Source organism: Clarias gariepinus, chromosome 2 (genome assembly GCF_024256425.1).
Source record: "Clarias gariepinus isolate MV-2021 ecotype Netherlands chromosome 2, CGAR_prim_01v2, whole genome shotgun sequence".
In the NCBI taxonomy this organism is placed as follows: domain Eukaryota; kingdom Metazoa; phylum Chordata; class Actinopteri; order Siluriformes; family Clariidae; genus Clarias; species Clarias gariepinus.
Window position 1 is genome coordinate 25,467,009 of NC_071101.1, and position 23,460 is coordinate 25,490,468.

The following is a 23,460-nucleotide window of genomic DNA, read 5'->3' on the forward strand; positions in this document are numbered from 1 at the left end:
CAGTAAAGCCTAACAATACTCCAACAATTAAAACAAACATTAATTAAAAAAAATATATTTTTCTAAAACTAGTCAAAGTTAAAACAGTGATCTGCATAAAACAGGAGAATACACATTCTATTTTGCTTAAAGGTCAATACCTGGAGACCCCCAGATGCTTATCAGTATTTTACTGATTTTTTTATATTTCAGTATTGTAACCATTTTTAAAAACTAGCAACGATTTGACTTTTGAAAACTATTTTTCCCAATGTGTCTGACACAAAAAAAGAGTCTCTATGAAAACAAGTGTCTCTCAAAGTCCAATAATAATCATTTGGATGGCTTCATCGGAGTACGTCCAGTCCTCTTGAAATTCAATATTTAGAGCACAGAGCACAGTGTCTCTCCAAGTCCAATAATAATCATTTGGATGGCTTCATAGGAGTACGTCCAGTCCTTTTTGAATTTAATGTTTAGAGCACAGACCAGACCAAACATCACTCCTAAGGCTGCTGCATGTCACCCAGCCCATCACAGACTACAATCCCCCCTAACACCATGTTCATGCTTCTTCAGTAGATCCAAAAGTCCAGCCGTCTCCCCTCTCACCTCAATCTTCCACAGCAACACTCTGGTAAAAAACAAAAAACAAAAAAAAAAAACAAGAGGAATCTCGTACAGAGAAAGATAATAAATTTTACTGATTGTCTAGTTATGATAAACAGTAAAATATATTAATAAGGCTATATACCACCAGAGAGTGTAAAACATTGTTTCTGGAATTATAATGATGTTTTAAAGCTATGCATTGCTTCATATTTAAAAGGTTTTTATGTTTTCAAGGAGCGGCACGGTGGTGTAGTGGTAAGCACTGTCGCCTTGCACCTCAAGGGTCTGGGTTCGATTTCAGTCTCTGTTCTCCTTGCCTGGTGGGTTTCCTCTGGGTACTCTGGTTTCCTCCCACAGTCCAAAGATATGCAAGTCAGGCTAACTGACGTTCCCAAATTGCCTGTAGTGTGTGAATGCAGCAAGAAAATTTCTCTAAACTTAAAAAACCTGTGCAACTTGTTACTAAACGTTTCTATGTTGAGGCGGCCTGTTTTTTTTTTTGTTTTTTTTTTGTTGTTTTTGATTCTTTACAGTGTGGGAACATGGAGAATCATTTGGACACACGGCCTAGCCACCACACTGTGTGCTGTAATCAAGCTATAGGCGGTTAAAGTGTTGGCAACCCACGTGTGATGTATCTGGCAACCCACAATACGATTAGTCCTCTTGAAGAAACAAACTCCTGAATGAGTTTCTATAGTTGTAATAACCTCTCTAAGCCTACAGCGTTTTATGGTATGTCAGTTAATGGTATCCTTATCCACTATCTTAGCCTGGTTTGTGATCGAGGTTTATTCATTAACCAACCCGACGAGATAATGATTTACTTTCTTTCTAGAAAAGACCTCCTGAACTTTGATTAAATTGCTTCCTGCGCTGCCGAGCGGCTTAAACACGCACCGAGTCTACGCGCTCGCGCTAACTTTAAGCTCTAGCTTGCTTCATGCGAACATAACAGATCATATTATTCTTCACACACTGTTGCTTTTCAGCTGTAGAAAATGTCCAAGCTGCTCCCGTGCCCGTTCCTTTCGGTTCGTCCGCTTCGCTGTATGGTGGATGAGAAGTTCGAGGTGCGCGTGCAGGGTTTAGTGCCCGGTGCTCGGGTCACGCTGCACGCGCTGCTCCAGTCGGAGGACGGAGATTTCTGGGAAGGTTTCGGTCACTATGTCAGCGATAAGGCAGGAAACGTCTCAGGTACATTTAAAGCATTTTTTATGATGTTGGTGTATAAGTTGTTACATATTGTACTGTATTCCAGCACTAACACACAGTTTGCTGTGTTTCAGTCTCTGAAGATGCCAGTCTGGGTGGCTCATATGATGGAGTTGAAGCCATGGGTCTGCTGTGGAGCATGAAACCTATTCCTGGAAGCAGGACAGGCCTCAGGTTAAACCAAAGCAGCCTGCAGGGATTTTTTTTCTACTGATAAATGTGTGATCAGTCACTCAATTAGTCTATCTTTTTTTAAGATTCCGGAAGAAGGACGTGAAAACACCACTTGATGTCCACATTTCTGTGTATGAAAACCACCTAAATAAGGGGTTCCAGGAGAAACCTCCCATGGCGTCAGTTGTGGTACAGCGGTGGTACATATCTCCAGGAATCCAGAGGGTCGAGGTTACAGAACATGATCTGAAGGCGGTTCTTTTCATTCCACCAGGTATTATTGACCTAGGTTTGGATATTGGCTGACAAAGTGTTGGATGCTTATTGGTAGGGATGGAAATCACCAGTCACCTCCCAATATAATATTATCATGATTATGCAAAGGACCCAATTCATTTATTAGTGAGATTTTATAAATATCACAATTTTAAAAACTGCCCTATACATTGCATTTTTCCCAGATTTTGTTACAATTGCAAACCTTTATAAAAATAAGGTGTAATGAGTAATTAAATGTAGCCCATTTCTTATAACATTAGTTTTCTCACTGTCACCAAAAAAAATGGTAACATTTAAAACAACAAAAAAAAACTTTAAATACAAGAGTTTAACTTTTAACTGAGCAAAAAGTGGCTCAGTTAAAAGTTAACTGAGTGTGTTTCCCTGTCATACTACGTAAAGTCACACCGTGCCCCTAACATATACTCTTCTCTAGGTCCTGGACCTTTTCCTGCTGTTCTTGACTTCTGGGGTGGAGGTGGAGGTTTAGTGGATTATCGCGCCGCTCTTCTAGCATCCAAAGGCTATGTTGCCTTAGTATTAGAGTATGTTGAATTATTAGAACGCAATAAAAGGCCAAATCAAGTGGACAATAAATACTTTGAGGTATTTAATTTGCATAAATATTAAAAAGTTTAGCTAAGAGAAAAAATTAATTCCTTAATTAGAAATGTGCAAGTTCATGTAAAAAAAAAAGCATCTTGTAATCTTTTAGGCAGCCTACAGTGTGCTGGAGCAGCACCCACAGGTTTGTCCTGAAAGAATTGCTATATTGGGTTTGTCTTTTGGTGTATCTGTAACCCTGGGTTTGGCAGCATACTCCTCAGTGATAAAGGTAGGTCATGCTTAACCTTTATAAAATGTTTTTTCATTGGCCGTTTACATATCATTGAACACATGGTCTAAGACAAATAAGTCACGTGACTTGCTCATTCTTCCTTACAGCCCAGATGTGTAGTGTGTGTTAGTGGAAGCCACATCATGCCTGTCAATGGAACACTGGCTGATGTCTTTGATGAGATCACAAAGTGAGCCCTCAGTTTATTATTTTAAGAGTCATAGTCAGTGATTTCCTTCTTTTGCAATCACTATGGATTTCTTTTACTTCCTACCCTACTTTACTATTGTGCAGTCAATCATGATCAATGCTTTATAGCTTCAGTGTCAGAAGGTCAGTTCTGCTTTTGGGTGATTGTCTGGGTGAAATTTCTGTGCATTCATTTCTAATGATGTAATAATTAGGTGAACCAAACTTAAATAGCTAATACAACACAAATTACATTATTTTACTAGTACCCTAAACTGTACTTACAAAAACCTTGAGAACACAACACTTCACGAGACAGAATCAGCTCCACACACACTGAAACACAATGAACGTGAAACCTAACCAAAACTAGAGCCTTCTTATCTTTACAAAGATTGGATAAAACAAAACATAAAGCAAAAAATTCAAATCAAACTAAACAAAACAAAATGCCAACATACTAACAGTAAATATAAACAATGCCCGACCCAGTTTCCCAGACTAAACAGCTATTTATAGAAGATCTAATGAGCTACCTCGGTTCAGGTGAGCACCCACATCACCTGACCGAGGTGCCTTTTGGGAAACTGAGTCTGCAAACAAAAATTACAAAAACAAAACATTGCCCTCTAGTGGCGTAACCCTTACAATAAACATTTAATCAAATAGTTCAGCCCTATATTAGACCAATTAGGTGTGCATATAGCTTTTTTATTTCTATTTCATGCAGCTCAGAAATATCACCACAACTTCTTCTTCTTTGTCTTTCGGCTGTTCCCTTTCAGGGGTCGCCACAGCGAATCATTTGGCTCCATCTAACCCTATCCTCTGCATCCTCTTCTCTCACACCAACTAACATCATGTCCTCTCTCACCATCCACCTTCATCTCATCCATAAATCTCCTCTTTGGTCTTCCTCTAGACCTCAATCTGGCCTCTCTGACTTTATCTCCAAAACATCTAACGTGGGTTGTCCCTCTGATAAACTCATTCTTGATCCTATCCATCCTTGTCACTCCCAAGGAGAACCTCAACATCTTCAGCTCTGCTACCTCCAACTCTGCCTCCTGTCTATTCTTCAGTGCCACTGTCTCTAAGCCGTAGAGCATTGCTGGTCTCGCCACTGTCCTGTACACCTTTCCTTTTATTCTCGCTGATACTCTTTTATCGCACAACACACCTGACACTTTTCTCCACCCATTTCAACCTGCCTGTACCCGCCTCTTCACCTCCTTTGAACACTCTCCATTGCTCTGGACTGTTGACCCTAAGTACTTAAAATCCTGCACCTTCTTTACCTCTGCTCCCTGTAGCCTCACCGATCCTTTTGGGTCCCTCTCATTTACACGCATGTATTCTGTCTTGCTGCAGCTAACCTTCATTCCTCTGCTTTCTAGAGCATACCTCCACCTCTCCAAATTTTCCTCCACCTGTTATCTCCTCTCGCTACAGACCACAATGTCATCTGCAAACATCATAGTCCATGGGGACTCCTGTCTTACCTCATCTGTCATCCTGTCCATCACCAGAGCAAACAAAAAGGGGCTTAGAGCCGATCTTTGATGCAGACCACAAATATCACCACAACTTAAATGAACTTTACCAAAACCTTTGTCACAAATATCCTTACAAACAAAAGGTTCATACAAATCTCTGTGTTCCTACGTATTCAGACATTTGTGGCAGGGACTACGTCTACATGAGCCTACATTATACATCCCCTATAAGAATGTCACAATCACTGCACAAATGACATACTGCCGTCTTGTGAACACCTTACTTTTGCCTGAATGCTGTACGAATATCAGTCCATACGGTGTTCATAGAAACTGTTCTTTCTTATTTCTAAAGGCACTCTTAAGGTGGTTCTACGAAAAGTGGATTTTATGCCATGGACAAGATCATTGACCTGGCCACAAACTTACAACCAGGCTACAAATGATGGATTCTTATAAGGACAGCTTACAAAGACCATAGGAATTGCTTGAAAATCGTTGGTATGATGTTAGCAGCCGTTCGTATGGGTATTTTGACCACTGCTTTAAGCCAATTACATGTTTACGTGCATACGTAAAAATGTAACACTATACCTCTAAAATAGGACATTTAAAAAGGACATGCATTCATCCATAGAGTGGACCCTTGCCATATAAACGCCCTGGCTAGTGAATTTTTAACTTGAATGTGAATTTTGCTGCGGCATGCGTGTCTGTAGCCGTCATCGTGTCTGTAGACGGTGTAGGTTTAATGTCTGGTAATTTTGTATTTTACTTTATTAATATGTTTTGATTGTTTTTATATGCACATTTGAATGTTTTTTTTATATTTTGTGTGACTGGAGCGGATTATCCGCACCTACATTGTTTTCTATGGAAAAAATGAAAAGCTTGTAACAATCTGAGAATGTCACTTTTAGCAGTGTCGAATATTGAAGTATACACACAGGTATACTTGCATACTTATGTATCACAAGCCCAGCCCATACTGAAACACAATAGCTTGACTAAACAGAGCTGCCTCAATACTTGACAAGTTATTTTTATTAAAGAGAGAGAGAGAGTTACTTAGGTCAATACCCAACAGACAAAGCATATATATTTAAATCTAAATATGAAAACTCTTCTTGTCTTTTTATTTCAAGTAATTTTGGAAAAACCCGCTATGATGAAGAAAAAAGAATTATTTGGCGAGATCTCCTGCTGCCAGTACCAGATGACCCTTCAAAGAAAGTTGAAGTAAGGATCCATCAGAGCCTGTCAAATGAATTTGCTCATTATAACATGCACTTTATTGTGCTTTGCATGTTTATATGTTTATGGTCTCTTCTGTCACTTTCTTTAACTTTGTATAGATGGGTCGTATTCTGTGTCCAATTTTGTTGATTGTTGGGGAGGATGATGAGACTTGGCCCACATCAGAGTCTGCAGAAGATGTAAGGATTAATTAATATTTTATAATAATAATAATAAATATAGTTGCAAGCAATAATGAGCGGCTTAAACACCCTTAAGCACAACCAGTTTGTCTTTTGTTAAGACCTACAAAAAGCCATTGCCGTCCGGATGCCCCGCACAAACTGCTCACAATATGACGATTGGGCCCTAAATACTTGTCAGCAATTGTGTGTGTGTGTGTGTGTGTGTGCACATGTGTGAGAGGAAGAGATGTGAGTGTGTAAGTGTTAACATTTCTGATGTGTGTGATGTATGAGTGTATTTATGCGTGCCTGTGTGTGTCTGTGTGTGTGAGAGCGATAGATGTGAGTGTGTATGTATGAGTGTGTTTGTTCAAGTATGTGTGTGTGTGTGTGTGTGTGTGTGTGAGTGTTAACATTTGTGTACGTGTGTAAAATAGGCCGTAGATGCTGGAAAAAAACATCACACTATGTGATCAGTCACTGAATGTGTCACTCAATATAATGTCACACTGAAAGTTATTAACCACTTTTTAGTGTGAGTTTAACCCGTTTGAGATATCAAAAATCCCTCTACAATTTTGCATACGTTTGATGCGTTTTGGCAAACAACACAAAATAACTGGCATCCTGTTGACGTGAGCCCAGGACATGCAGTGAAAGTTGTTCAGTTTAATGAGCTCTAAATGTGTACCGAGTGTCATGTGCATACGTGCAAGTCAGTATGAGATATGCAGCAAAATCTTGTGTGGGGGCCCCTGATGGAATTTTTGATATCTCACGGGTAGCGATGGCGCAAGGTGCAATAGGCAGCAGGGTGGCTTAGTGAATAGAGGTGGCTAGAGGTGCAAGGCAACTAGAGGTTGCCTTGCACCTCTAGTTTTCGAGTTTGATTTCCCCTGAGGTCTGAGTGCATGTTCTTCCTGTGCTGGGTGGATTTTTTCCCACAGCCCAAAAATATGCAAATAAGACTAACTGGTTTTCCCTAATTGCCCGTAGTGTGTAAATAAGCATGAGAATATGTGTGTGTGCCCTGTGATGGATTGGCACTGTGTTTAGGGTGTACCCTATCTTGTGCCCTAAGTCTCCTGGGATACTCTCCAGGACCACACAACCCTGCATATAGAATAAAGCAGTTTAGATGATAAATGAATTACATTTTAAAGCTCCCAATAATATAGTATATGTTTTTGTATATTATAATGTATTTTAAAAGAAGAGAATTATTAATTATTAATAGAACGTAGTCATAACTTAAGTTTTTATCTCCTTAAGCTATTTCTTCGGACAGTAGAAAAAAAACAAACCTGCATAACAGTGGGTTTCCAGATCACACATATAAGTGTCTTCTCTCTCATCTTAAGATGAAACAGATGATGGAACAAGCTGGCAACAGTCACCTGTTGACAACTCTCTCTTACCCTGGAGCCGGCCACCTTATTGAGCCTCCTTACAGTCCACACTGCCGAGCCAGTAATTACATGATGATTGGGACAAGGAAAAAATGTAAGACATCAAAGTATGCATTACACTTTTAGTAAGTACAGAAGACACGACAGTCATGACAGTTAATAAGTATTTACTCAACATTAAATATAAGTTAATTTCACTGATTCACTGTATGGACTGTGTGTCTGTGACATCCCAAAAACATCATACTTTTTATAACATTCCATCTGTTTTCTAATACAACATGCATATTACAACATCTGGGTTTCAGCTTGCAAAACCCAGTTTTCTATTAAAAAAAAAAAAAACATATTTAAAACTAAGGGTCAATCATATTTTTATTCCATTATTGTAAAAATGTAATTATTATTTAACAGTGCAGTTTGTAATTGCTGTCATGTTTTTTTGTAGTGGTTGTGCTGTGGGGTGGACAAACAGTGCCTCACAGTCACGCTCAGGAGGACTCCTGGCACAAAACCCTGGCCTTTCTGGAGCAGCACCTCTATAGCAACTTGAGTCATTAAACATCAATCTCACAATAAGAATAATAAATTTTTTTTTTCAAACATTTTATATGCAGTAACAACTATTGCACCTTTAGCTTTGAGTACACAGGTAAAAAAAATACTCATTAACTTCTTTAGCAGTAAATGTAATTAGAGTTGTAATCACTTTGCTATACACGATCAAAAATTAAATATGAAAAATTTAACTGGTTACAAGAGAAGATTGATTTATTGATGTTTAAAATTTGCAAAATTTAAAATAAAGTTTTATGTAAATTGGACTTTTCACTAGCACAGGACTCATAATATTTAATAGCGATGGGTATCACCAGTGACTGCCAGATATGATGTTCATATTTTTAATATAATTTTTTTTTTCATTTTTGTTACAATTTCCAGACCTTGAATTTTTTTTAAAAAGTGGTGTACCTTACTTGAAAGTTGTGAAGTTTAATATCTTAACTTTATTCCACAGCTTTATAACTTGAGTAATTAAATGTAGCCTACGGTATTTCTTATAACAGTAGTTTTCTCACTTAAAATGGCAGCAAAATAACTATAAATCCGATAGTTTCATGCTTAACTTAAAATGCCATTGGAATTACAGCCATTTAAAGCTAAAAGTATTGACTCAATTCATCCTAAGTCTTTTAAATTTAGTGTGGTGGTGTAGAGGGGCCAAATGCCAAAAAAAAACTTTGTTCTAAAATTTATGGATGTGACTGTATGTCCTGCATGTTTCCAGAGAACAGCAGTCAGTTATGTTGTCCTGTGTTTTTCTGTGTTGCTATTTTGCATTTTCTATTTATATAAAGGGCTAACAATAACATTCATTTGATATGACATAAATTATAAAAAAACAAAGATGATATAATTACAGCCATACTGTCTCCCTCTGAATCATTTGCATCATAAAAAGTTTACCCGTCCATGTTAAATTATTGTAGATACAATATTGTGGAGATAGAGGGCACTCTAATTACTACTAATATTAATATTTTACAAATTACTAATTACTTATTTTAACATGTAAAAATTTAATTTACTTCCAGGAAAAAAACAATAACATTACTTGTTACTTTCCTTTTAAGTTGGTCAAAAAATCCCATACAATGCATATTTACTTAACTGTTTGCATGTTTACTTTGCTCAAATATTTTTTTTGTATTTTGACAGCATGCATTATACAGCACACATCAATAAACTTGAGCTTCCCACATAAGTTGTGCAGACTAGTCATTGGAAATTATGGATAGGGGACAGCATCTCTAAAGTCCACCCAACATGGCAGCAGATTCCAACATGTTCGCTGATTTTTGTGAGTTTTTGAGCATGTTTAATAACCCCAAAAGGGCTGGATGATTGAAAAACATAATAATTATAAAAAAATAATAATCTTTAGAAGAACAACAGGGCCCTCGCTCATTTATGACATCAGCACTATTAAAACAGCGTTATCTGAGCAATGGTGATGACATCATAGTTATGTCATCATTGTGCTGATATAGTGCTTGTGCGATAATAAATATAATCTTTAGACGAATCATCACTACGAGACATTAACACTATCATAGCAAGGCGATGACATCGTAGTCACTATGCCGTCAAAGGAAATATACCTTTATTCATCCCACTAGGGTTTCATTTCGTTCCACTGGGGAAATACCTTTATTGCAGAAAAAATTGTGCAAAGAAAATAGGGAGAGTACAGTGTATAAATACAAAAGAAAGAGAATACTGCAACTTGTCATATTGAGTGGAAATGACAGCAGTGTGCTCCGGGCCACCATAGCCAGGATCATCACAGACATTTGGATTTCTTTCTCTGTAAATTTCTTCTGTAAATGCCAATCAGATTTACACCTTCATTTACAAGAAATTTCATCACATGTTCTTGTTTAACGTGAAGGCCCCTTGTAGTTATTTAAAAAAACAGGGAAAAACAACTTTATTAAAAAAAAAAAAAGCTATTTGTTCAATAGTTCTAGGTCATGTGACCTGGTTCCCCCAAACTGGTAACAAAAAAAAGATTTGAGATCCCCAAAAAGGTACACCTGGTGTTATCCTACGATATGTCTTCATTTATTTTTATTAAATTTTTTTAGATCACCATCTGCGTGTAACACTTGTGGAAGAGTGGAATGCAGTGCCTCAGAGGCTAGTGACTACATCATTAGGCTAGTGAGGAGCATGAGAGGTCGCTGTCAAGCTGTCATTGCGGCAAATAGTGGAAACACCCGCTACTGACATTGTCCAGTACTTGGACTAATCTCCCCACCTCGCCCACTAAAAAAAAAAAAAAAAAAACTCTTCCGAGTTAACCAAGTATAAGTGTCTATCCAGTAATGTAAACTTTAAAGAACTTTTTGTAAGTTGCTCTGGATAACAGCTCTGCCAAATGCCTGAATGTAAATGTCATTTTTATTTTTTATTTGGTGCTATCTCTGTTATTGTCAAAATTTTGGGGGTAATAAATATTAAACGAATGAAAATGGTGTTTCTTCTCATATATTATTAATAATATCAAAGGGAACCTTTACTCATTTCATTCAAATTTAGAGCAAATAGGAAAAGCACGGATGTAAATAACAATATCCCTAACTTATTGTGAGTAGTGTATATTGGGATAGCTCATGGTGTACCATGTAGGGATGACCAAGTAGATTTTGTTGGTACTACTTCGGGGTTACATGACCTAGAAGATATTAAAGAAATAGTGTTTATTTAAAATACCCCAAAAGGTCCACTTTAATTTATTTTAATATATATAGAAATAAAATAAGATGTACCTTTTGGGGTTCTCAGAGTCAATTATTGTGGTATTACTTTAGGGTCACAGGTCACATGACCTAGAAGCTGTTGAAGAAATAGCGAATTTTAGAAAAAAAACATTTTTAAATAAAAAATAAATAAAAAAATAATTAAAGAAATTTTAGGACTACAAAAAGGTGTACCTTTTGGGGGTCTGAGATCTGATTATTTTGGTACCAGTTTGGGGTCACTGGGTCACATGACCTAGAATCTATTGAAAAAAAAAGTGATTTTATAAAAATGTAATTGAAATAAAAATGAATAAAGACATAGCTTGGACTACAAATAGGTGTACCTTGTGAAGATCGCAGATTAAATTCTTTTGGTACTAGTTTATGGTCACCAGGTCACATGACCTAGAAGCTATTGAAGAAATAGCGTTTTTAAAAATAATAAATAAAATAAAAATCAATGAAGACATATCTTGGATAAAATCAGGTGTACCTTGTGTGGGGCTTCAATGAGATTGATGTAAAAGTTTACAATTGTAAACCTTTATAAAAAATAATGTAATGAGTAATTAAATGTAGCCACCAGGTCACATGACCTAGAAGCTATTAAAGAGATTGTTTTTTTAAAATAATAATAATAATAATAATAATAATAATAATAAAATAAAAATAATTAAAGGCATTCCTTGGACTCCAAAGAGGTGTACCTTTTGGGGGTCTCAGATCCGATTCTTTTGGTACCAGTTTGAGGTCACCAGGTCACCTAGAAGCTATTAAAGTAATAGCGTTTTTTTTTTTTTTTTTTTATAAAAAATAAAATAAAAACAAATAAAGACATATCTTGGGATAAATCAGGTGTACCTTGTGTGGAAATTTAATGAGATTATTTTGAAGAAATAGATGGCAGATTAATTCACAATACTTAATTAATATTATATATTAACTCAACAATTAATAATAAACAAAAGCCGTATGCAATGACGCATGGCATTTGTATGTTTAATAATAAATTAGAATAACTGGGGCACATAAAGTAGCCAGGTAAGTAACAAGTACTTTCACTTTTAATTTGGACGGAAATTTGTCGACGGTCCCTAAAATACCGCTTCCGAATGTCTGTCGAATGTCTGAATATCAAACTAACTTCACCGCGGCGTGTGCTGTTATAAGGCTAAAGACGGTTAAAGTGTTGGCAACCCACATGTATCTGGCAACCCACAATACGATTAGCCCTCTTGAAGAAAACAAACAAAGCTTTCGGCCTGAATGAGTTTCTATAGTTGTAATAACCTCTCTAAGCCTACAGCGTTTTATGGTATGTCAGTTAATGGTATCCTTATCCACTATCTTAGCCTGGTTTGTGATTGAGGTTTATTCATTAACCAACCCGACGAGATAATGATTTACTTACTTTCTAGAAAAGACCTCCTGAACTTTGATTAAATTGCTTCCTGCGCTGCCGAGCTGCTTAAACACGCACCGAGTCTACGGCTAACTTTAAGCTCTAGCTTGCTTCATGCGAACATAACAGATCATATTATTGTTCACACACTGTTGCTTTTCAGCTGTAGAAAATGTCCAAGCTGCTCCCGTGCCCGTTCCTTTCGGTTCGTCCGCTTCGCTGTATGGTGGATGAGAAGTTCGAGGTGCGCGTGCAGGGTTTAGTGCCCGGTGCTCGGGTCACGCTGCACGCGCTGCTCCAGTCGGAGGACGGAGATTTCTGGGAAGGTTTCGGTCACTATGTCAGCGATAAGGCAGGAAACGTCTCAGGTACATTTAAAGCATTTTTTATGATGTTGGTGTATAAGTTGTTACATATTGTACTGTATTCCAGCACTAACACACAGTTTGCTGTGTTTCAGTCTCTGAAGATGCCAGTCTGGGTGGCTCATATGACGGAGTTGAAGCCATGGGTCTGCTGTGGAGCATGAAACCTATTCCTGGAAGCAGAACCGGCCTCAGGTTAAACCAAAGCAGCCTGTAGGGATTTTTTTTTTACTGATAAATGTGTGATCAGTCACTCAATTAGTCTGTCTTTTTTTAAGATTCCGGAAGAAGGATGTGAAAACACCACTTGATGTCCACATTTCTGTGTATGAAAACCACCTAAATAAGGGGTTCCAGGAGAAACCTCCCATGGCGTCAGTTGTGGTACAGCGGTGGTACATATCTCCAGGAATCCAGAGGGTCGAGGTTACAGAACATGATCTGAAGGCGGTTCTTTTTATTCCACCAGGTATTATTGACCTAGGTTTGGATATTGGCTGACAAAGTGTGGGATGCTTATTGGTAGGGATGGGAATCACCAGTCACCTCCCAATATAATATCATCATGATACTTACAGTAGGACCCAATTCATTTAATATTGAGATTTTATAAATATCACAATTTTAAAAACCGCCCTATACATTGCATTTTCCCCAGATTTTGTTAAAATTGCAAACCTTTATAAAAATAAGGTGTAATGAGTAATTAAATGTAGCCCATTTCTTATAACATTAGTTTTCTTACTCTCACCAAAAAAATGGTAACATTTAAAACAGCACAAAAAAACCTTCAAATACAAGAGTTAACTTTTAACTGAGCACAATGTCATCTGCCATACAACATAAAGTCACACCGTGCCCCTAACATATACTCTTCTCTAGGTCCTGGACCTTTTCCTGCTGTTCTTGACCTCTGGGGTGGAGGTGGAGGTTTAGTGGAGTATCGCTCTGCTCTTCTAGCATCCAGAGGCTATGTTGCATTAGTATTAGAGTATATTGGATTATTAGACAGCAGTGGAAGGCCATATCAAGTGGACAATGAATACTTTGAGGTATTTAATTGGTATAAATATCATAGTTGGTATATATAGCTAAGAAAAAAAAAAATATTCCTTAATTAGAAATGTGCAAGTTTATGTAAAAAAAATATTTTGTAATCTTTTAGGCAGCCTACAGTGTGCTGAAGCAGCACCCACAGGTTTGTCCTGAAAGAATTGCTATATTGGGTTTGTCTTTCGGTGTATCTGTAACCCTGGGTATGGCAGCATACTCCTCAGTGATAAAGGTAGGTCATGCTAAACCTTTATAAAATGTGTCTTCATATCATTGAACACATGGTCTAAGACAAATAAGTAGTGTGACTTGCTCATTCTTCCTTACAGCCCAGATGTGTAGTGTGTGTTAGTGGAAGCCACATCATGCCTGTCAATGGAACACTGGCTGATGTCTTTGCTGAAATTACAAAGTGAGCACTCAGTTTATTATTTTAAGAGTCATAGTCAGTGATTTCCTTCTTTTGCAATCACTATGGATTTCTTTTACTTCCTACCCTACTTTACTATTGTGCAGTCAGTTGTGATCAATGCTTTATAGCTTCAGTGTCAGAAGGTCAGTTTTGCCTTTGGGTGATTGTCTGGGTGAAGTTTCTGTGCATTTTTTTTCTAATGATGTAATAGTTATGTGAACCAAACTTAAATAGCTAATACAGCACAAATTACATTATTTTACTAGTGCTGCAAAATGAATCGCATAGAAAGATATTGAAATATGAATCGGTGCAATTATCTCATAAAAAAGGAGCAGTTTATTACAGGTAATATATGCATAGTAGGTAATTTATGTGAAGTGTTGCCTGAAGTATACTGAAGTTTCCCTCGTGCTATGACCTATGGACTCATGCTAAGACTCTCCAATCAAAAAAGGTTTGGTGCTTATTTCAAATATTAGTATAAATACCATTTATTCATTTTGTGATCTATAAATATCTAAAAAAAAATCCATCATGCCAAATGCTAATGAAAAAACATGAAGAGACATGAAAATCACAGATGCTGAGTTGATATAGCAAAGGTCATCATAGCTATGTTGTATAAGAGGAAAACTAACACAAGGCTGAAAATATAAATTGCCTTCATGCAACTACTTCTAGTACCAGTCTTATTTGCTTTTAGTTTATATAAACAAGTCTAAATACCGAATTATGCATGTAATGGTTAGATATTGTAGTTTAAATCGCAACATAAATGTTTGATCAAATAGTACAGCTGTCACGTTGGGGTGGTTCTGGCTGTTGTAGTTGCCGTGGGCACAAACGGGCAGGCATAGGCGCAGAGGGGTGTTTTTAAACAAAAGAGTCTTTAATCATGACAAAAAACATAAAACATGAACACTAAAGAAACAAAACCAACAAAGGAACAAACAACAAACTCAACTATAAACAGAGGCTTTAGGACAAGACACACAGGACTGAGACTCTATGACGAAACACAGGTTCTAGGCGCTATCATACATTGCATAGGTTCTATGGCAAAACACAGTCTCTATGACGTAACATACAATGCATAGGCCCTATGGCGAAACATAAGCTTTATGACTAAACGTACAAAACATACTAGCTAGGCATGGAGCTGACACGGGACAAGACAAGCACGAAGGGACCAGAGGCCGGCTTAGAGACACAGACTAGGAGACTAGAGACACAGACTAGGGGACTAGAGACACAGACTAAGGGACTAGATACATGGCAATCAGCTAAGCATGGCTATTAGCTAAGCATGATAACTAGCTAACCATAGCTAGTAGCTACGCATGGCAATTAGCTACACGTTCACTTAGCTAAACACGTACTTAGTCCCACAAACAATTAGCTATCCTTACCTATAGCTAAACACACTAAGATAACACAAATGGGGAAACACTCAACAATACTTACCTAAATTCTAACACAAAACACAACATTTCACGACACCGAATCAACTCCACACACACACTGAAACTCAACAGACGTAGTACCATTACCACAATCGAGCCTCTTTTACCAAACAATAAACAGAACGTAAATTCACATCTCAATGAAAATACAAAACAAAGCAAAATGCCCACTTACATGACAGTGATTATAACCTAACAATGCTTGACGCAGTTTCCCAGACTAACCGAGAGAGGGGTAGCTGCAGATCGGAGTAATGAGCGCGTCGAAAGGTTGGGGCATGCCGAAAGGTCTTTATGATTGGTTGTGCCAGCTGCCTGTTTAAAGGCTAATATTAAGTAATGAAGCCAACATAATCCTCTATATTAAAATTCCATTTTTTTCCTGTAAAATATTGATATTACAAATATTCCTTCCTAAACATTCTACTGCGTTGCCACGGGTTACTGACGTCATCCTCGCGCGTTTGAGTCATGGTCATGGCTAAAAGGATATATAGCTCCGACCGAAAACTAACAATGAAATTAATTGTTATACCTATTGGGTCATTTCTCACGTCTAAAACTAATCCTTTCTGTAATACAAAAAGTGATTGTTGTATAGTGAGAGAAAAAAAACATTAGATTGATGTGCGCATGCCCAATCGAGCTGTATTCCTTCTAGCCTTAATTGTATTAAACCCATAATCAAAATCAAATTATAATTATTTAAAAAAAATAAAGTACCACAAGCTGTTCATAAAATTTTAAAAGTAATTTTTATATTTTTGGAATACTATTAACTTTGTATTGGTTAAACAAGACCAAAAAAAGTAAAAAAAATTTTTTTTCTGTAGTTTTACTAAAAGTGCATAAAAACTAAAAACATTCTTGTTTATAGTTTTGTTCACCGTTTTTTATACTGTTTTATATTGCTCTTTATAATGTCACTTTAAACAACTAAAATAAGCACACTTGCACTATTCTTTTTGCACTGTTCTGTTTTTCACCATATCAGCCTTCTGTGTTGTAAACTGTCCCTTTTTTGCAGAGCAGTAACTCAATTATCTTACCTCTGTTGTTCTCCATGTTTGTTATTTAAGGAATTTTTTTTTAGGTTTTTTTTTTTCAGTGTTATTTGTAACAAGGGTTGAGAGAAACATAATTTAAATTCTCTATATGTATGTACTGTACATGTAGCAGAATTGACAAAGTTGACTTTGACATTGTCTGATAAGGACAAATATGGTTCATAAAACACCACAATAAAGAGGAGGAGGAGTACAGTTTAGTAACCTTTGAAGTGGCACTTATTCAGTAAACAGACACAATTTTAGCCAATGAAACCTTTTATTTGGAGGCAGAGCTGCTCTGTTTAAGAGTGTACTCCACCCAACCTGTGCACTCAATCTGCTCATTCATTCATTTATGCTGTAGTAGCAGTCCATGGAACAGAATCCTTCAAACACTCGGTCAGAATAAAATGACGAGGCCTAAAACATCTGTAGCGAAAACGGACACCGATACAAAATGCCAACCCTTACTTCGAGGGAAAAACCTGTCCGTGTTTCGTCTCACAGTAATATGTGTCTGTCGACAACAAATAAACAAACAATTATATGACGAAAATAAAGATTTTTTTTTATTATATTATATTAAATATTTATATTGACGAACCACACGTCAGCCTTATCGCCGCCATGTTCTTCCACGCTAAAATAAAAGTGCTTACATATAAATAGGATTACCGCTGATTGGCCAACGCAGAATCTCCTTTCACCAATGAGGAAGCTTTTGACACGCCCCCTACTTTTCGGCACGTTGATTGGCCAACGCAGAAGCTCCATTCACCAATGAGAAACCTTTCGGTGCGCCCCAACCTTTTGGCACACCCTCTACCTTTCGACACGCCCCCTACCTTTCGGCACGCACCAGTTTCTTTCGACATGCCCTCTACCCCATGCCTATCGCTCCAGCCTGCAGTTATCCCTACCTGGACTAACCAGCTATTTATAGAAGATTTAATGACCTGCCTCGGAGGTGCCTTCTGGGAAACTGAGTCTGCATACCAAAACCACGAACAAAAGAGTTCCCTCTAGTGGCGAACCCGTACAAAAGCCCTATATTAGACCAATTAGGTGTGCATATAGCTTTTTATTTCTATTTCATGCAGCTCAGAACTACGTCTACATGAGCCTACATTATACAGCCCCTATAAGAATGTCACAATCACTGCACAAATGACGTACTGCCATCAGCATTTGTATGAATGCTGTACGAATATCAGTCCATACAATGTTCATAGAAACTCTATTTCCGAAGGCACTCTTTAGTTGGTTCTACGAAAAGTGGATTTCATGCCATGGACGAGATCATTGACCTGGCCACAAACTTACAATCAGGCTACAAATTATGGATTCTTATAAGGACAGCTTACAAAGACCATAGGAAATGCTTGAAAATCGTTGGTATGATGTTAGCAGCCGTTCGTATGGGTATTTTGAGCGCTGTTTAAAGCCAATTACATGTTTACATGCCATGTATTACTAGAACATTTTAGAAAACGTTTGACTAGCATAAATTATTTACATTGTACTGATTCCACTACTTGAATTGCTCGAGCAAACACATTTACTAAACAGTATTTATCTATCTGCATACATACAGTCTTGTCGAGCAGACAGTTAAATAAAAACAAACATTTGCATTTGATTAAGCTATGGTTGACAATGTTTAAAACCATACAAATATGCCATCATACACAAACACAAATTTGTTCTCAGTGTGCTCTTCTTTTTTATTTTATCCCTCTAGTAATTTGAAAATTATTTGTTAATGGTCTTGTTTCTTGTACTTTGATGACTAATCCATATAATAATTTTAATGGTTCTTTTCTGCTTAGTCTGACTAACTAATCATCCTACTTATGATAATCCCGAAGTTGATCACTTGAATGACACACCCTTACCAATTTTAGCAAGTGTTTATTTTTATTTTTATTATCATTAGCTTTTTTAATAGTGAACGGTGTAGGTTCTGATATTCCAGAAAGCAAAAATTTGGTACTATATATTTGGGAATCTTTCTGAACACTATACCTTTTAAAAAGGACATGCATTCATTCATAAAGTGCATATAAACGCCCTGGCTAGTAAATTTTTAACTTGAATGTGAATTTTGGCTGAATTTTGCTGCGGCATGCGTGTCTGTAGCCGTCATCGTGTCTGTAGACGGTGTAGGTTTAATGTCTGGTAATTTTGTATTTTACTTTATTAATATGTTTTAATTGTTTTTATATGCAAATTTGATTTTTTTAAATATTTTGTGTGGCTGGAGCGGATTATCCGCACCTACATTGTTTTCTATGGAAAAAATGAAAAGCTTGTAACAATCTGAGAATGTCACTTTTAACGGTGTCGAATATTGAAGTATACACACACGTATACTTGTATACTTATGTATCACAAGCCCAGCCCATACTGAAACACAATAGCTTGACTAAACAGAGCTGCCTCAATACTTGACAACAGTTATTTTCATTCTTTCTTCTTGTCTTATTTTAAGAAATTATGGAAACACCCGCTATGATGAAGAAAAAAGAATTATTTGGCGAGATCTCCTGCTGCCAGTACCAGATGACGCTTCAAAGAAAGTTGAAGTAAGGATCCATCAGAGCCTGTCAAATGAATTTGCTCATTATTACATCCACTTTATTGTGCTTTGCATGTTTATATGTTTATGGTCTCTTCTGTCACTTTCTTTAACTTTGTATAGATGGGTCGTATTCTATGTCCAATTTTGTTGATTGTTGGGGAGGATGATCAGAATTGGCCCGCATCAGAGTCTGCAGAAGATGTAAGGAATAATTAATATTTTATAATAATAATAATAAATGTAGTTGCAAGCAATGATGAGCGGCTTAAACACCCTGCGCCATTGCCACACAGACTTGCCTTGCACCTCTAGTTTTCGAGTTTGATTTCCCCTAAGGTCTGAGTGCATGTTCTTCCTGTGCTGGGTGGATTTTTTCCCACAGCCCAAAAATATGCAAATAAGACTAACTGGTTTTCCTTAATTGCCCGTAGTGTGTAAATAAGCATGAGAATATGTGTGTGTGTGCCCTGTGATGGATTGGCACTCTGTTTAGGGTGTACCCTATCTTGTGCCCTAAGTCAACTGGGATACTCTCCAGGACCACACAACCCTGCATATAGGATAAAGCAGTTTAGATGATAAATGAATAACATTTTAAAGCTCCCAATAATATAGTATATGTTTTTGTATATTATAATGTATTTTAAAACAAGAGAATTATTAATTATTAATAGAACGTAGTCATAACTTAAGTTTTTATCTCCTTAAGCTATTTCTTCGGACAGTAGAAAAAAAACAAACCTGCATAACAGTGGGTTTCCAGATCACACATATAAGTGTCTTCTCTCTCATCTTAAGATGAAACAGATGATGGAACAAGCTGGCAACAGTCACCTGTTGACAACTCTCTCTTACCCTGGAGCCGGCCACCTTATTGAGCCTCCTTACAGTCCACACTGCCGAGCCAGTAATTACATGCTGATTGGGACAAGGAAAAAAGGTAAGACATCAAAGTGTATATTACACTTTTAGTAAATACAGAAGACATGACAGTCATGACAGTTAATAAGTATTTACTCAACATTAAATATAAGTTAATTCCACTGATCACTGATTCACTGTATGGACTGTGTGTCTCTGACATCCCAAAAACATCATACTTTTTATAACATTCCATCTGTTTTCTAATACAACATGCATATTACAACATCTGGGTTTCAGCTTTCTATTAAAAAAAAAATATTTAAAACTAAGGGTCAATCATATTTTTATTCCATTATTGTAAAAATGTAATTATTATTTAACAGTGCAGTTTGTAATTGTTGTCATGTTTTTTTGTAGTGGTTGTGCTGTGGGGTGGACAAACAGTGCCTCACAGTCACGCTCAGGAGGACTCCTGGCACAAAACCCTGGCCTTTCTGGAGCAGCACCTCTATAGCAACTTGAGTCATTAAACATCAACCTCACTATAAGAATAATGAATTTTTTTTCAAACATTTTATATGCAGTAACAACTATTGCACCTTTAGCTTTGAGTACACAGGTAAAAAAAATACTCATTAACTTTTTTAGCAGTAAATGTAATTAGAGTTGTAATCACTTTGCTATACACGATCAAAAATTAAATATGAAAAATTTAACTGGTTACAAGAGAAGATTGATTTATTGATGTTTAAAATTTGCAAAATTTAAAATAAAGTTTTATGTAAATTGGACTTTTTACTAGCACAGGACTCATAATATTTAATAGCGATGGGTATCACCAGTGACTGCCAGATATGATGTTCATATTTTTAATATAATTTTTTTTTCCATTTTTGTTACAATTTCCAGACCTTGAACTTTAAAAAAAAGTTGTGTACCTTACTTGAAAGTTGTGTGTAAAGTTCAATATCTTAACTTTATTCCACAGCTTTATAACTTAAGTAATTAAATGTAGCCTACTGTAAAAGTATGCGATAGTTTCATGCTTAACTTAAAATGCTATTGGAATTGCAGCCATTTAAAGCTAAAAGTATTGACTCAATTCATCCTAAGACTTTTAAATTCAGTGTGGTGGTGTAGAGGGGCCAAATGCCAAAAAAACTTTGTTCCAAAATTTATGGATGTGAATGTATGTCCTGCATGTTTCCAGAGAACAGCAGTCAGTTATGTTGTCCTGTGTTTTTCTATGTTGCTATTTTGCATTTTCTATTTATATAAAGGACTAACAATAACATTCATTTGATATGACATAAATTATAAAAAAACAAAGATGATATAATTACAGCCATACTGTCTCCCTCTGAATCATTTGCATTAGCTTCAATTTATTAAAAAGTTTACCCGTCCATGTTAAATTATTGTAGATACAATATTGTGGAGATAGAGGGCACTCTAATTACTACTAATATTAATCTTTTACAGATTACTAATTACTTATTTTAACATGTAAAAATTTTATTTACTTCCAGGAAAAAGCAATAACATTACTTGTTACTTTCCTTTTAAATTGGTCCAAAAATCCCATACAATGCATGTTTACTTAACTGTTTGTATGTTTAGTTGATTTGTTTGCTCAAAAATTTCTTTTGTATTTTGATAGCATGCATTATACAGCACACATCAATAAACTTGAGCTCCCCACACAAGTTTTTCACCAATGTGCAGACTAGTCATTGGAAATTATGGATGGGGGGCAGCGTTTCTAAAGTCCACCCAACATGGCAGCAGATTCCAAAATGTGCGCCAATTTTTGTGAGTTTTTGAGCATGTTTAATAACCCCAAAAGGGCCCGGATGATTGAAAAAAATAAAAATAAAAATAAAAAAATCTTTAGAAGAACAACAGGGCTCTTGCTCATTTATGACATCAGCACTATTAAAACAGCGTTATCTGAGCAATGGTGATGACATCATACACTCAACAAAAATATAAACGCAACACCTTTGTTTCTGCTCCGATTTTTCATGAGATGGACTTAAAGATCTAAAATTCATTCCAGATACACAATATTACCATTTCTCTCAAACATTGTTCACAAATCAGTCTAAATGTGTGATAGTGAGCACTTCTGCTTTGCTGAGATAATCCATCCCACCTCACAGGTGTGCCACATCAAGATGCTGATCTGACATCATGAGTAGTACACAGGTGTTCCTTATACTGCCCACAATAAAAGGCCACCCTGGAATGTGCAGTTTTTTGCTTTATTGGGGGTCTGGGGACTCAGAACCGGTCAGTATCTGGTGTGACCACCATTTGCCTCATGCAGTTCAACCCATCTTCTTCGCATAGAGTTTATCAGATTGTCAGTTGTGGCCTGTGGAATGTTGGTCCACTCCTCTTCAATGGCTGTGCGAAGTTGTTGGATATTAGTGGGAACTGGTACACGCTGTCGTATACGCCGGTCAAGCACATCCCAAACATGCTCAATGGGTGACATGTCCGGTGAGTATGCTGGCCATGCAAGAACTGGGACATTTTCAGCTTCCAAGAACTACAGATCCTTGCAACATGGGGCCGTGCATTATCTTGCTGAAACATGAGGTGATGTTCATGGATGTATGGCACAACAATGGGCCTCAGGATCTCATCACGGTATCTCTGTGCATTCAAAATGCCATCAATAAAATGTACCTGTGTTCTTCGTCCATAACAGATGCCTGCCCATACCATAACTCCACCACCACCATGGATCCACAACATTGACATAAGCAAAGCGCTCACCCACACGACGCCACACACGCTGTCTGCCATCTGCCCTGAACAATGTAAATCGAGATTCATCCGTGAAGAGAACACCTCTCCAACGTGCCAGACGCCATCGAATGTGAGCATTTGCCCACTCAAGTCTGTTACGGCGACGAGCTGGAGTCAGGTCAAGACCCAGATGAGAACGACGAGCATGCAGTTGAGCTTCCCTGAGACGGTCTCTGACAGTTTGTGCAGAAATTGTTTGGTTATGCAAACCAATTGTTTCAGCAGCTGTCTGAGTGGCTGGTCTCAGACGATCTTGGAGGTGAACCTGCTGGATGTGGAGGTCCTGGGCTGGTGTGGTTACACGTGGTCCGCGGTTGTGAGGCCGGTTGAATGTACTGCCATATTCTCTGAAACGCCTTTGGAGACGGCTTATGGTGGAGAAATGAACATTCAATGAATGAGCAACAGATCTGGTTGACATTCCTGCTGTCAGCATGCCAGTTGCACGCTCCCTCAATGCTTGTGGCATTTGTGACATTTTGCTGTGAGACAAAACTGCACATTCCAGGGTGGCCTTTTATTGTGGGCAGTATA

General features: G+C 37.2%; 2 protein-coding genes across 3 annotated transcripts; both read left to right on the forward strand.

Annotated features, from left to right (window-relative positions):
- The first annotated feature begins 1,328 nt into the window (after positions 1–1,328).
- LOC128543402 (bile acid-CoA:amino acid N-acyltransferase-like) lies at positions 1,329–8,436 on the forward strand. The gene is made up of 10 exons (XM_053513815.1): positions 1,329–1,788; positions 1,881–1,980; positions 2,064–2,254; positions 2,696–2,865; positions 2,975–3,094; positions 3,205–3,287; positions 5,928–6,021; positions 6,138–6,218; positions 7,565–7,706; positions 8,061–8,436. The coding sequence occupies exons 1-10, from the start codon at positions 1,593–1,595 to the stop codon at positions 8,171–8,173; spliced, it is 1,290 nt and encodes a 429-aa protein (XP_053369790.1). The 5' UTR covers positions 1,329–1,592; the 3' UTR covers positions 8,174–8,436.
- A 3,677-nt stretch (positions 8,437–12,113) lies between these two features.
- LOC128543467 (bile acid-CoA:amino acid N-acyltransferase-like) lies at positions 12,114–21,815 on the forward strand. Of its 2 annotated transcripts, XM_053513919.1 has the most exons (11): positions 12,114–12,232; positions 12,483–12,687; positions 12,780–12,879; positions 12,963–13,153; positions 13,567–13,736; positions 13,850–13,969; positions 14,067–14,149; positions 19,156–19,249; positions 19,366–19,446; positions 20,044–20,185; positions 20,527–21,815. In XM_053513919.1, exons 2-11 carry the CDS (start codon positions 12,492–12,494, stop codon positions 20,637–20,639), a joined length of 1,290 nt encoding a protein of 429 aa, XP_053369894.1. In that variant the 5' UTR covers positions 12,114–12,232; positions 12,483–12,491; the 3' UTR covers positions 20,640–21,815. The 2 variants fall into 2 exon arrangements, with proteins under 2 accessions (XP_053369894.1, XP_053369886.1); XM_053513911.1 differs by lacking the exon at positions 12,114–12,232 and having other exon boundaries at positions 12,261–12,687.
- Positions 21,816–23,460: the final 1,645 nt, after the last annotated feature.

Bases quoted from the DNA above. Each gene is read 5' to 3' on its own strand.
- LOC128543467 (XM_053513919.1), top strand. From the start codon at position 12,492: ATGTCCAAGCTGCTCCCGTGCCCGTTCCTTTCGGTTCGTCCGCTTCGC. The intron at 12,688-12,779 runs GTACATTTAAAG...GCTGTGTTTCAG, and splicing joins TAAGGCAGGAAACGTCTCAG to TCTCTGAAGATGCCAGTCTG. The intron at 13,154-13,566 runs GTATTATTGACC...ACTCTTCTCTAG, and splicing joins GGTTCTTTTTATTCCACCAG to GTCCTGGACCTTTTCCTGCT.
- LOC128543402 (XM_053513815.1), top strand. From the start codon at position 1,593: ATGTCCAAGCTGCTCCCGTGCCCGTTCCTTTCGGTTCGTCCGCTTCGC. The intron at 2,255-2,695 runs GTATTATTGACC...ACTCTTCTCTAG, and splicing joins GGTTCTTTTCATTCCACCAG to GTCCTGGACCTTTTCCTGCT. The intron at 7,707-8,060 runs GTAAGACATCAA...GTTTTTTTGTAG, and splicing joins GATTGGGACAAGGAAAAAAT to TGGTTGTGCTGTGGGGTGGA.